The 12,554-nt window shown below is 50.2% G+C and overlaps 1 protein-coding gene across 1 annotated transcript in view; it reads left to right on the top strand.

The window, feature by feature from the left end:
- LOC137300083 (potassium voltage-gated channel subfamily H member 6-like) overlaps window positions 1-12,554 on the top strand; it is a 94,247-nt gene that overhangs the window by 81,104 nt on the left and 589 nt on the right. Inside the window, exons 9-10 of the mRNA XM_067969178.1 lie at window positions 4,851-5,034; window positions 11,258-11,459. Coding sequence (XP_067825279.1) covers window positions 4,851-5,034; window positions 11,258-11,459 — 386 coding nt within the window. The remainder of the gene's footprint in view (window positions 1-4,850; window positions 5,035-11,257; window positions 11,460-12,554) is intronic.

Below are 12,554 nucleotides of genomic sequence, written 5' to 3'. Positions count from 1 at the left end.
TTGCTGGAGAAGAGCCTGCCTACCACAGGAAGTGATGTAAGGGAGCTGCACAGGCACAGCTCTGAAGGGCAAAGTGACTTCCTGTTATGTCCAAAGAGCCAAGTGTGTCACACAGTTTCTCACCAGGGTCACTGTGCTCACACTGACACAGACAGTAACCCGATCCCTTGGAAAGAGTCTGTTCAGTTTAGCCTCAGTGCCAATTCTAGTTGGGAAATGGCCCATTGGGCAGTTAGGCCATTATCCCATAGAACAGAGAAGAGGATGCTGCCATTGTAGCAGTAAAGGAGGAGGTAGTAGCGATATTGGATAGGATAAAAATAGATAAACAGGAGGTACTTAAAAGATTGGCAGTACTCAAAGTAGAAAAGTCACCTGGTCCGGATGGGATGCATCCCAGGTTACTGAGGGAAGTAAGGGTGGAAATTGTGGAGGCTCTGGCCACAATCTTCTAATCCTCCTTAGATATGGGGATGGTGCCAGAGGACTGGAGGATTGCAAATGTTACACCCCTGTTCAGAAAAGGAGAGAGTGATAAACTCGGCAATTACAGACTAGTCAACCTGACACTGATGGTGGGGAAACCATTAGTGATAATAATCTGGGACAAAATGAATTGGCACTTGGAAAAGTCTGGGCTAATAAATGAAAGTCAGCTCAGATTTGTTAAAGGAAAATCACGTTTGACGAAATTAATTGAGTTCTTTGATTAAGTAACGGAGAGGATTGATGAGGGTAGTGTGGTTGATGTTGTGTATATGGACTTTTTTTTTATTCGTACACGGGATGTGGGCGTCGCTGGCGAGGCCGGCATTTATTGGCCATCCCTAATTGCCCTTGAGAAGGTGGTGGTGAGCCGCCTTCTTGAACCGCTGCAGTCCGTGTGGTGAAGGTTCTCCCACAATGCTGTTAGGAAGGGAGTTCCAGGATTTTGACCCAGCGACGACAAAGGATCGGTGATATATTTCCAAGTCGGGATGGTGTGTGACTTGGAGGGGAACGTGCAGGTGGTGTTTGGGAGGTGCTGTTGAAGAAGCCTTGGCGAGTTGCTGCAGTGCATCCTGTGGATGGTACACACTGCAGCCACGGTGACCCGGTGGTGGAGGGAGCGAATGTTTAGGGTGGTGGATGGGGTGCCAATCAAGCGGGCTGCTTTGTCCTGGATGGTGTCAAGCTTCTTGAGTGTTGTTGAAGCTGCACTCATCCAGGCAAGTGGAGAGTATTCCTTCACACTCCTGACTTGTGCCTTGTAGATGGTGGAAAGGCTTTGGGGAGTCAGGAGGTGAGTCACTCGCCGCAGAATACACAGCCTCTTGAACCGCTGCAGTCCGTGTGGTGAAGGTTCTCCCACAGTGCTGTTAGTTGGGAGTTCCAGGATTTTGACTCATTGACAATGAAGGATCGGTGATATATTTCCAAGTCGAGATGGTGTGTGACTTGGAGGGGAATGTGCAGGTGGTGTTGTTCCCATGCGTCTGCTGCCCTTGTCCTTTGGACTTTCAAAAGGCATTTGATAAAGTACCACATCATATACTTATTAGCAAAATTAAAGCCCATGGGATTAAAGGGACAGTGGCAGCATGGATACAAAATTGGCTGAGTGACAGAAAGCTGAGAGTAGTGGTGAACGGTTGTTTTTCAGACTGGAGGGAAGTATACAGTGGTGTTCCCCAGGGGTCAGTATTAGGACCATTGCTCTTTTTGATATATATTAATGACCTGGACTTGGGTATACAGGGCATAATTTCAAAGTTTGCAGATGACACAAAACTCGGAAATGCAGTAAGCAATGTGGAGGATAATAACAGACTTCAGGAGGACAGAGACAGACTGGTGAAATGGGCAGACACATGGCAGATGAAATTTAACGCAGAGAAGTGTGAAGTGATGCATTTTGGTAGAAAGAATGAGGAAAGGCAATATAAACGAAATGGTGCAATTTTAAAGGGAGTGCAGGAACAGAGAGATCTGGGGGTGTATGTACACAAATCTTTGAAGATGGCAGGACAAGTTGAGAAGGCTGTTTAAAAAAGCATTTGGGATCCTGGGCTTTATTAATAGAGGCACAGAGTACAAAAGCAAGGAAGTTATGCTAATCCTTGATAAAACACTGATTCGGCCACAGCTGGAGGATTGTGTTCAATTCTGGGCACCACACTTTAGGAAGGATGTCAAGGCCTTAGAGAGGGTGCAGAAAAGATTTACTAGAATGGTACCAGGGATGAGGGACTTCAGTTATGTGGAGAAACTGGAGAAGCTGGGGTTGTTCTTAGAAGGTAAAGGGGAGATTGTGTTCAAAATTATGTACGGCTTTGATAGAGTAAATAAGGAGAAAGTGTTTCCAGTCACTGAGGGATCGGTAACCAGCGGACACAGATTTAAGGTGATCCAGAAAAGAGCCAGAGACAACATGAGGAAACATTTTTTTACGCAGTGAGTTGTTGTGATCTGGAATTCACTGCCTGAAAGGGCGGTGGAAGCAGATTCAATAATAACTTTCAAAAGGGAATTGGATAAATACTTGAAGGGGAAATATTTACAGGACCATGTGGAAAGAGCAGGGGAGTGGGGACTAATTGAACAGCTCTTTCAAAGAGATGGCACAGGCAAGGTGGGCCAAATGGCCTCCTCCTGTGCTGTACCTACTATGATACTATGAGCACGTTGATAGCGAATCAGTAGAGCGTTTACTCCCTGCCCGGTGACGTCACTGGAAGAGAAAATCTGGGCGGGAGGTAAACCGTGCGGCCGATTCACTGTGACCCGTTTTACATTACCGTCCAAGAATGCACAGGAGCTGCGTCTGAAAATGTTGCTGTCCTTCATTCACTGACAGACTCTAGAAGAGCCGTGAGCAGCAACAACAACAACTTGCATTTATATAGCGCCTTTAACGTAGTAAAATGTCCCAAAGTGCTTAATAGGAGCGTTTAACAGGCAAAATCTGACATCGAGCCACATAAAGAGATATTAGGATAGGTGATCAAAAGTTTGGAGGAGCGACTTAAAAGAGGAGAGAGAGTGAGAGAGGCAGAGAGGTTTAGGGAGGGAATTCCAGAGCTTAGGGCCTAGGCAGCTGAAGGCACAACCGCCAATGGTGGAGCAAAAGAAATCGGAGATGCGCAAGAGGCCAGAATTGGAGGATCACAGAGATCTTGGAGGGTTGTAGGGCTGGAGGAGGTTACAGAGATAGGAAGGGGCGAGGCCATGGGGGGATTTGAACATGAAGGATGAGAATTTTAAAATCAAGAGTCAATGTAGGTCAGTGAGCACAGGGGTGATGGGTGAATGGGACTTTGTACAAGTTAGGATAAGGAGCAACTGAGTTGTGGATGAGCTCAAGTTTATGGAGGGTGGACGATCGGGGGCCGGCCAGGAGAGCGTTGGAATAGTTGAGTCTAGAGGTAACAAAGGCATGGATAAGGGTTTCAGCAGCAAACGAGCTGAGGCAGGAGCAGAGACAGGTGACGTTACAAAGGTGGAAGTAGGCAATCTTGGTGATGGAGAGGATCTGGGATCGGAAGCTCAGCTCGGGGTCAAATAGGACACCAAGGCTGCGATCAGTCTGGTTCAGCCTCAGATAGTGGCCAAGGAGAGGGAAGGAGTCGGTGGCTAGGGAACGGAGTTTGTGGCAGAGACCAACGGCTTCGGTCTTCCCAATATTTAATTGGAGGAAATTTCTGCTCATCCAATACTAGATGTTGGACAAGCAGCGTGACAAATCATAGGCAGTGGAGGGGTCGAGAGGTGGTGGTGAGGTAGAGCTGGGTATTGTCAGTGTACATGTGGAACCTGTGCATTCGGATGATGTCGCTGGGTGACAGCATGTAGATGAGAAATAGGAGGGGGCCATGGGTCGATCCTTGGGGGACTCCAGAGGTAACAGTGTGGGCTAGAGAGCAAATCCTGAACCCACATGCCGTAGCTACGATGAGTTTAAGAGATTTTAGCTGGGCTATAGCACTGAGAGCGATTCCCGACTGTGGAGTGTTATCTTATTTTTATGTTAGCTTTGTGCTCATCGGGGTGAGAGAAGTTTGTGTTGGGAATAGAATACTTTCCAGTTCAGCCACCCACTGTCCCACACTTCAGGACAGGTACAGCACGGGTTAGATCCAGAGTAAATCTCCCTCTGTCACTTTTTAGCCAATTCCCCGATCTTATCAATATCCCTTTACAGCTTCCTTTGGTCTCCTAAAGAATTAACTAGATCTCCTATTTTAGAATCATCTGCAAATTTTTACACCATTTCCTCTAGCCCTTTATCCAAATCATTGATGTACACAGTGAACAAAAGTATCCCCAGAACTGAATCCTGTGGGACACCACTACACACTCCCTTCTTATCAATTTTTAATCCAGTTTGCTATCCTCCCTCTAATTCTATATTCCTTCATCATCTCTAGTAATTCCCCATGTGACACTTTGTCAAAGGCTTTCCTGAAGTCCATGTACACTCCATCCACTGCAGACAGAAAACATTTTCATCCCATCAATCTGGGCTGAACTTGAACCCTGAATGTACTGAGCAGAAACTCAGAGCGGCAGGAAAAGTCTCTGTGTTTAATGGTCCGGTGAGTGGAACATAGGAGGAGGCCATTCAGCCCCTCGAACCTGTTAACATAGGAACAGGAGGAGGCCATTCAGCCCCTCGAGCCTGTTAACAGGAGTAGGCCATTCAGCCCCTCAAGCCTGTTCCACTATTCAATGAGATCATGGCTAATCTGCACCTCAACCCCATTTACCTGCCTTTGCTCCATATCCCTTGATGCCCTTACCCAACAAAAATCTATCGACCTCGAGCGTGAAATTTCTCTGCAGTTTGAACCTGAGCCTCTTTCTCTCGTCAGGTACTTTCACGAGTGTGTCGAACATGTTCAGCTTCTGGGGTGAGAGAAAAGGCAGCCAGTTCTCGGAGTCACACAGGCGTTCGATGTCAGCTCACGCTAACCTGGGGACGGTATCCAGCATGGAGGAGAGGGCCAGGATAAAGGTGGAATCCAGGCTAGAGATGCTCCATGCACAGCTGAACAGGTGAGACCAACACACGAGGATGGGCGGTCGGCCGGTCTGTAACCAGTTCAGTCAACTCCAGCACTCAGTGGGAGTCTAGACCTCTCGTCCTCTCACCTTAAGATAAGAGTCACACAAGGGTAGGGACTGTGGTGATAATTCCACACCATGTTTGCACCGTTCTGTGTGATCTGTACCAGTTCTATTACACTAGTGATGCCACACTTTTACTGCCTGCTCATATCCTTGTGAAGTTGGGGAAGGCAGCACTCCACACGTGTTCACTCTCACGTCCTCACACTCGTTCTCGCACCATGTACTCACACTCATAGAGTCATAGAGTTATACAGCACGGATAGAGGCCCTTCGGCCCATCGTGTCCGCGCCGGCCATCAAGCCCTGTCTACTCTAATCCCATATTCCAGCATTTGGTCCTTAGCCTTGTATGCTATGGCATTTCAAGTGCTCATCCAAATGCTTCTTGAATGTTGTGAGGGTTCCTGCCTCCACAACCCTTTCAGGCAGTGAGTTCCAGACTCCAACCACCCTCTGGGTGAAAAAGTTCTTTCTCAAATCCCCTCTAAACCTCCCGCCTTTTACCTTGAATCTATGTCCCCTTGTTATAGAACCCTCAACTAAGGGAAAAAGCTCCTTAGTATCTATCCTATCTGTGCCCCTCATAATTTTGTACACCTCAATCATGTCCCCCCTCAGCCTCCTCTGCTCCAAGGAAAACAAACCCAATCTTCCCAGTCTCTCTTCATAGCTGAAGCGCTCCAGCCCTGGTAACATCCTGGTGAATCTCCTCTGCACCCTCTCCAAAGCGATCACATCCTTCCTGTAGTGTGGCGACCAGAACTGCACACAGTACTCCAGCTGTGGCCTAACCAGTGTTTTATACAGCTCCATCATACCCTCCTTGCTCTTATAGTCTATGCCTCGGCTAATAAAGGCAAGTATCCCATATGCCTTCTTTACCACCTTATCTACCTGTTCCGCCGCCTTCAGGGATCTGTGAACTTGCACACCAAGATCCCTCTGACCCTCTGTCTTGCCTAGGGTCCTCCCATTCATTGTGTATTCCCTTGCCTTGTTAGTCCCTCCAAAGTGCATCACCTCGCACTTTTCCGGGTTAAATTCCATTTGCCACTGTTCCGCCCATCTGACCAACCCATCTATATCGTCCTGCAGACTGAGGCTATCCTCCTCGCTCACACAAGTATTCACACGTACTCACGCTCATACTCACACTTGTACTCACAAAGGGACTCACGCTCATACACTCACATTCATACTCACACCTGTGCTTACTCATACTCACACTTGTCTTCCCACTTGAACTCACACTTGTGCTCACACATACTTTGCTCCTGAGCCTGGCAAAGGCGGCCATCTACAGGTCCAGGTTGGATGCGGCCGTGGGGACGGTCGTTCGGACTGTCTGCCTCTCTTTTGCCGTCTTGTTCGCAGCCGAGTGGCCCTGGAGAAGGAGCACACGGCGTCTGCTGGTATGTTTGAGGATTTCCACGACCTGTGGGCACCGCAGGGACTGGAGTGTGTACAGGACATGTGGAATAATATTATTATTTAATTTGATAAGTTTCCTTTTTCGTTTGTATGATTTGGGTGTTTATTGTTTGTGTCCCTCTAAAAAGGGGGCATTTTTGTTTATTAAAACAGGCAAACTCCAACAACGAGTTAATGGGACCATAACCCCAGCAACAAGTTAATGGAACCGTAACCCTAGCAACGAGTTAATGGGACCATAACCCCAGCAACGAGTTAATGGAACCGTAACCCTAGCAATGAGTTAATGGAACCGTAACCCTAGCAACGAGTTAATACACCCGTAACCCTAGCAACGAGTTAATGGACCCGTAACCCTAGCAACGAGTTAATGGACCCGTAACCCCAGTGACCAGTCAATGCTTTTAGGAGATGAATAGAGAGAACTACAGGTGGTATAGTTTTAATAGGGAACATTCACTCGTGCTATGAATGCTGGGATAGTGCCACTTCCATTGCATCCTTTGTTTACTCTCACTCTCCGGCCAGAGAAAGCAAAAGAAAAGGCAAAATCTGGAAATCACCTGAGCAGCACAGGCAGCAGATCCCAATCCCAGGGGGAATATCAAATCTGGGGTGGGGGATATTAATCCGGCAGGGGGGAGGATATAAATCCTTGGGTGGGGGGGCGATATCAATCCTGGGGGGTGGCGATATCAATCCTGGGGTGGGGGGATATCAATCCCACGAGGATATCAATCCTGGGGGAGGGGAATACAATCCCAGAAGGATATCTATCTTGGTGGGGGGGGTGGGAATATCAATCCCGGGAGGATATCAATCCCAGGGTGGATATCAATCCTGGGGTGGGGATAACAATCCCGGGAGGATATCAGTACGGGGGGGGGGGGGGGGGTGGGGGGTGCGGGGGATATCAATCCCGGGTTGGTGGGGGGGGGAGAGACCATGATCATCCACATTCGATTTCACATCAAGAGCAGGATTGTGGTTCACCCTGTGCAGGCACCATGTGGATGGAGACTAGGCCCAAGTCTGCTTTAATCCTTGTTCCAGTGTCTCCATTAGAGCCGTGGCCTCTCCCGTTTGCTGAAGGTACTTTCAGCAGCTGGGACTCGGGCAGAGGGAAGGGGTGTGGTGGCAGTCGATTGTAACTGTAAACCAGCAATGAGTTAATGGAAACCTCAGGTACAAGTCCAGCCCAGACCGAGGGGATGAAAACTGCCCCCATCTGTTGGCCGATAGGGTCCCAGGTGAGATTTTTTTTATTCGTTCATGGGATGTGGGCATCGCTGGCAAGGCCGGCATTTATTGCCCATCCCTAATTGCCCCTTGAGAAGGTGGTGGTGAGCCGCCTTCTTGAACCGCTGCAGTCCGTGTGGTGAAGGTTCACCCACAGTGCTGTTAGGAAGGGAGTTCCAGAATTTTGTCCCAGCAACGATGAAGGAACGGCGATATATTTCCAAGTCGGGATCGTGTGTGACTTGGAGGGGAACGTGCAGGTGGTGTTGTTCCCATGTACCTGCTGCCCTTGTCCTTCTAGGTGGTAGAGGTCGTGGGTTTGGGAAGTGCTGTCAAAGAAGCCTTGGCGAGTTGCTGCAGTGCATCCTGTGGATGGTACACACTGCAGCCACTGTGCGCCAGTGGTGGAGGGAGTGAATGTTTAAGGTGGTGGATGAGGTGCCAATCAAGTGGGTTGCTTTGTTCTGGATGGTGTCGAGCTTCTTGAGTGTTGTTGGAGCTGCACTCATCCAGGCAAGTGGAGAGTATTCCATCACACTCCTGACTTGTGCCTTGTAGATGGTGGAAAGGCTTTGGGGAGTCAGGATGTGAGTCACTCGCCACAGAATACCCAGCCTCTGACCTCCTCTTGTAGCCACAGTATTTATATGGCTGGTCCAGTTAAGTTTCTGGTCAAGGGTGACCCCGAGGATGTTGATGGTGGGGGATTCGGCGATGGTAATGCCGTTGAATGTCAAGGGGAGGTGGTTAGACTCTCTCTTGTTGGAGACGGTCATTGCCTGGCACTTGTCTGGCGCGAATGTTACTTGCCACTTATCAGCCCAAGCCTGAATGTTGTCCAGGTCTTGCTGCATGCGGGCTTGGACTGCTTCATTATTTGAGGGGTTGCAAATGGAACTGAACACTGTGCAATCATCAGCAAACATCCCCATTTCTGACCTTATGATGGAGGGAAGGTCATTGATGAAGCAGCTGAAGATGGTTGGGCCTAGGACACTGCCCTGAGGAAGTCCTGCAGCAATGTCCTTGGGCTGAGATGATTGGCCACCAACAACCACTACCATCTTCCTTTGTCACTGGAGAGTTTTCCCCCTGATTTCCATTGACTTCAATTTTACTAGGGCTCCTTGGTGCCACACTCAGTTAAATGCTATCTTGATGTCAAGGGCAGTCACTCTCACCTCACCTCTGGAATCAGCTCTTTTGTTCATGTTTGGACCAAGGCTGTAATGAGGTCTGGAGCCGAGTGGTCCTGGCGGAATCCAAACTGAGCATCAATCAGCAGGTTATTGGTGAATAAGTGCCGCTTGATAGCGCTGTCGACAACACCTTCCATCACTTTGCTGATAAGATTGAGTGTAGACTGATGGGGCGGTATTGGCTGGATTGGATTTGTCCTGCTTTTTGTGGACAGGACATACTGGGCAATTTTCCAGATGCTAGTGTTGTAGCTGTACTTGAACAGCTTGGGCTAGTTCTGGAGCACAAGTCTTCAGCACTATAACTGGGATGTTGTCGGGGCCCATAGCCTTTGCTATATCCAGTGCACTCAGCCGTTTCTTGATATCACGGGGAGTGAATCGAATTGGCTGAAGACTGGCTTCTGTGATGGTGGGGATATCGGGAGGAGGCTGAGATGGATCATCCACTTCGCACTTCTGGCTGAAGATGGTTGCAAATGCTTCAGCCTTGTCTTTTGCACTCACGTGCTGGACTCCGCCATCATTGAGGATGGGGATGTTTGCAGAGCCTCCTCCTCCCGTTAGTTGTTTATTTGTCCACCACCATTCACGACTGGATGTGGCAGGACTGCAGAGCTTTGATCTGATCCGTTGGTTGTGGGATCGCTTAGCTCTGTCTATAGCATGCTGCTTCTGCTGTTTAGCATGCATGTAGTCCTGTGTTATAGCTTCACCAGGTTGGCACCTCATTTTTAGGTACACCTGGTGCTGCTCTTCTGCACTCCTCATTGAACCAGGGTTGAATCCCCTGGCTTATTGGTAATGGTAGAGTGAGGAATATGCTGGGCCATGAGGTTACAAATTGTGATGGAATACAATTCTGCTGCTGCTGATGGCCCACAGCGCCTCATGGATGCCCAGTTTTGAGCTGCTAGATCTGTTCTGTATCTATCCCATTTAGCATGGTGGTAGTGCCACACAACACATTGGATGGTGTCCTCAGTGCGAAGATGGGACTTCGTCTCCACAAGGACTGTGCGGTGGTCACTCCTACCAATACTGTCATGGACAGATGCATCTGTGACAGGTAGATTGGTGAGGACAAGGTCAAGTAGGTTTATTCCCTCGTGTTGGTTCTTCACTACCTGCCGCAGGCCCAGTCTGGCAGTTATGTCCTTCAGGACTCGGCCAGCTCGGTCAGTAGTGGTGCTACCGAGCCACTCTTGGTGATGGACATTGAAGTCCTCCACCCAGAGTACATTCTGTGCCCTTGTTACCCTCAGTGCTTCCTCCAAGTGGTGCTCAACATGGAGGAGGACTGATTCATCAGCTGAGGGAGGGCGGTAGGTGGTAATCAGCAGGAGATTTCCTTGCCCATGTTTGACCTGATGGCATGAGACTTCATGGGGTCCAGAGTCAATGTTGTAGGACTCCCACTGCCACTCCCTCCTGACTGTATACCACTGTGCCACCACCTCTGGTGGGTCTGTCCTGCTGGTGGGACAGGACATACCCAGGGATGGTGATGGAAGATTCTGGGACGTTGGCTGAAAGGTATGATTCTGTGAGCATGGCTATGTCAAGCTGTTGCTTGACTAGTCTGTGGGACAGCTCTCCCAATTTTGGCACAAGTCCCCAGATGTTAGTGAGGAGGACTTTGCAGGGTCGACTGGGCTTGGTTTGCCTTTGTCGTTTCCGGTGCCTTGTGATCCGTCCGATTTTATTCTTAGTATGTCTTTTTTTTGTAGTGAGATTGTACAACTGAGTGACTTCAGAGGCAATTTCAGAGGACAGTTAAGAATCAACCACGTGGCTTTTGGGTCTGGAGTCACATAAAGGCCAGACCGGGTAAGGACGGCAGGTTTCCTTCCTAAAGGGCATTAGTGAACCAGATGGGTTTTTAACAACAATCCGGTAGTTTCATGGCCACCATTACTGATACTAGCTTTTTTTATTCCAGATTTTATTTTATTAACTGAATTTAAATTCCCCAGCTACCAGATTTGAACTCATGTCTCTGGATTATTTGTTCAGGCCTCTGGCTTACTAGTCCAGTAACATAACCACTATGCTACCATGTCCAAGATAACATGAGACCTGAGGCCTGGGAAGTGTCTGGCACTGGGCCTGCTTGGACTTTCCCACTAAATGTCCCACCCTACGTGGCCTGGCGTCTCAGAAACTGGGCGTTCCCCAGAAGATACATAACATCAGTGAAGCAAGGATTGTTTGAGGACATCAGGCGTCCCTGAGGCCGGGAATCCCCAGCTAACGGAACCTTTCGAACCTTCCCACAGGCTGGAGACCAGGATGATGGCCGATTTCAACATCATCCTACAGCTCCTGCAGAGACAGGCAGTGCCCGTGCCCGTGCCCCCGGCGTACAGCGCTGTCTCACCAGCATCACACCCCATCGAAATATACTCCCCATTATCAGCAGAATCCAAGGTGTCGCCCTCTGTTCAACCTGTGACTCCACTTCAAGCATCTCCTCTGGAGGTAAGTCCATCTTAATTATTGAAAGGAGTCAATCTGTCTGTTCCCGCCATTGGTTACCTGACACGCCCAACCTCCCGACCTCCCACCTTCCCTCGTCAATTGAACAGTGAACAGAATCTTCATTACCCGATTGGATGATTCTTAACTGTCAGTCAAACCGCCATCTCCAATATTTTTATAACTGATAAACGAAAGTGCTCAAAGAGTCCCTGCCCCTGCCATTACCCCCAGGCACTGAGTCCCTGCCCCTGCCATTACCCCCAGGCACTGAGTCCCTGCCCCTGCCATTACCCCCAGGCACTGAGTCCCTGCCCCTGCCATTACCCCCAGGCACTGAGTCCCTGCCCCTGCCATTACCCCCAGGCACTGAGTCCCTGCCCCTGCCATTACCCCCAGGCACTGAGTCCCTGCCCCTGCCATTACCCCCAGGCACTGTGTCCCTGCCTCAGCCATTACCCCCCAGGCACTGAGTCCCCGCCCCTGCCATTACCCCCAGGCACTGAGTCCCTGCCCCTGCCATTACCCCCAGGCACTGAGTCCCTGCCCCTGCCATTACCCCCAGGCACTGAGTCCCTGCCCCTGCCATTACCCCCAGGCACTGAGTCCCTGCCCCTGCCATTACCCCCAGGCACTGAGTCTCTGCCCCTGCCATTACCCCCAGGCACTGTGTCCCTGCCCCTGCCATTACCCCCAGGCACTGTGTCCCTGCCTCAGCCATTACCCCCCAGGCACTGAGTCCCTGCCCCTGCCATTACCCCCAGGCACCGAGACCCTGCCCCTGCCATTACCCCCAGGCACCGAGTCCCTGCCCCTGCCATTACCCCCAGGCACTGTGTCCCTGCCTCAGCCATTACCCCCAGGCACTGAGTCCCTGCCCCTGCCATTTCTCCCAGGCACTGAGTCCCTGCCCCTGCCATTACCCCCCCCGGCACTGAGTCCCTGCCCCTGCCATTACCCCCCCCGGCACCGAGTCCCTGCCCCTGCCATTACCCCCAGGCGCCGAGTCCCTGCCCCTGCCATTACCCCCAGGCACCGAGTCCCTGCCCCTGCCATTACCCCCCCGGCACTGAGTCTCTGCCTCGGGGGGCCTTGAGA

The sequence above is a fragment of the Heptranchias perlo genome, chromosome 30, assembly GCF_035084215.1.
Source record: "Heptranchias perlo isolate sHepPer1 chromosome 30, sHepPer1.hap1, whole genome shotgun sequence".
NCBI lineage: Eukaryota > Metazoa > Chordata > Chondrichthyes > Hexanchiformes > Hexanchidae > Heptranchias > Heptranchias perlo.
This window is presented reverse-complemented; position numbering and strand designations above follow the sequence as displayed.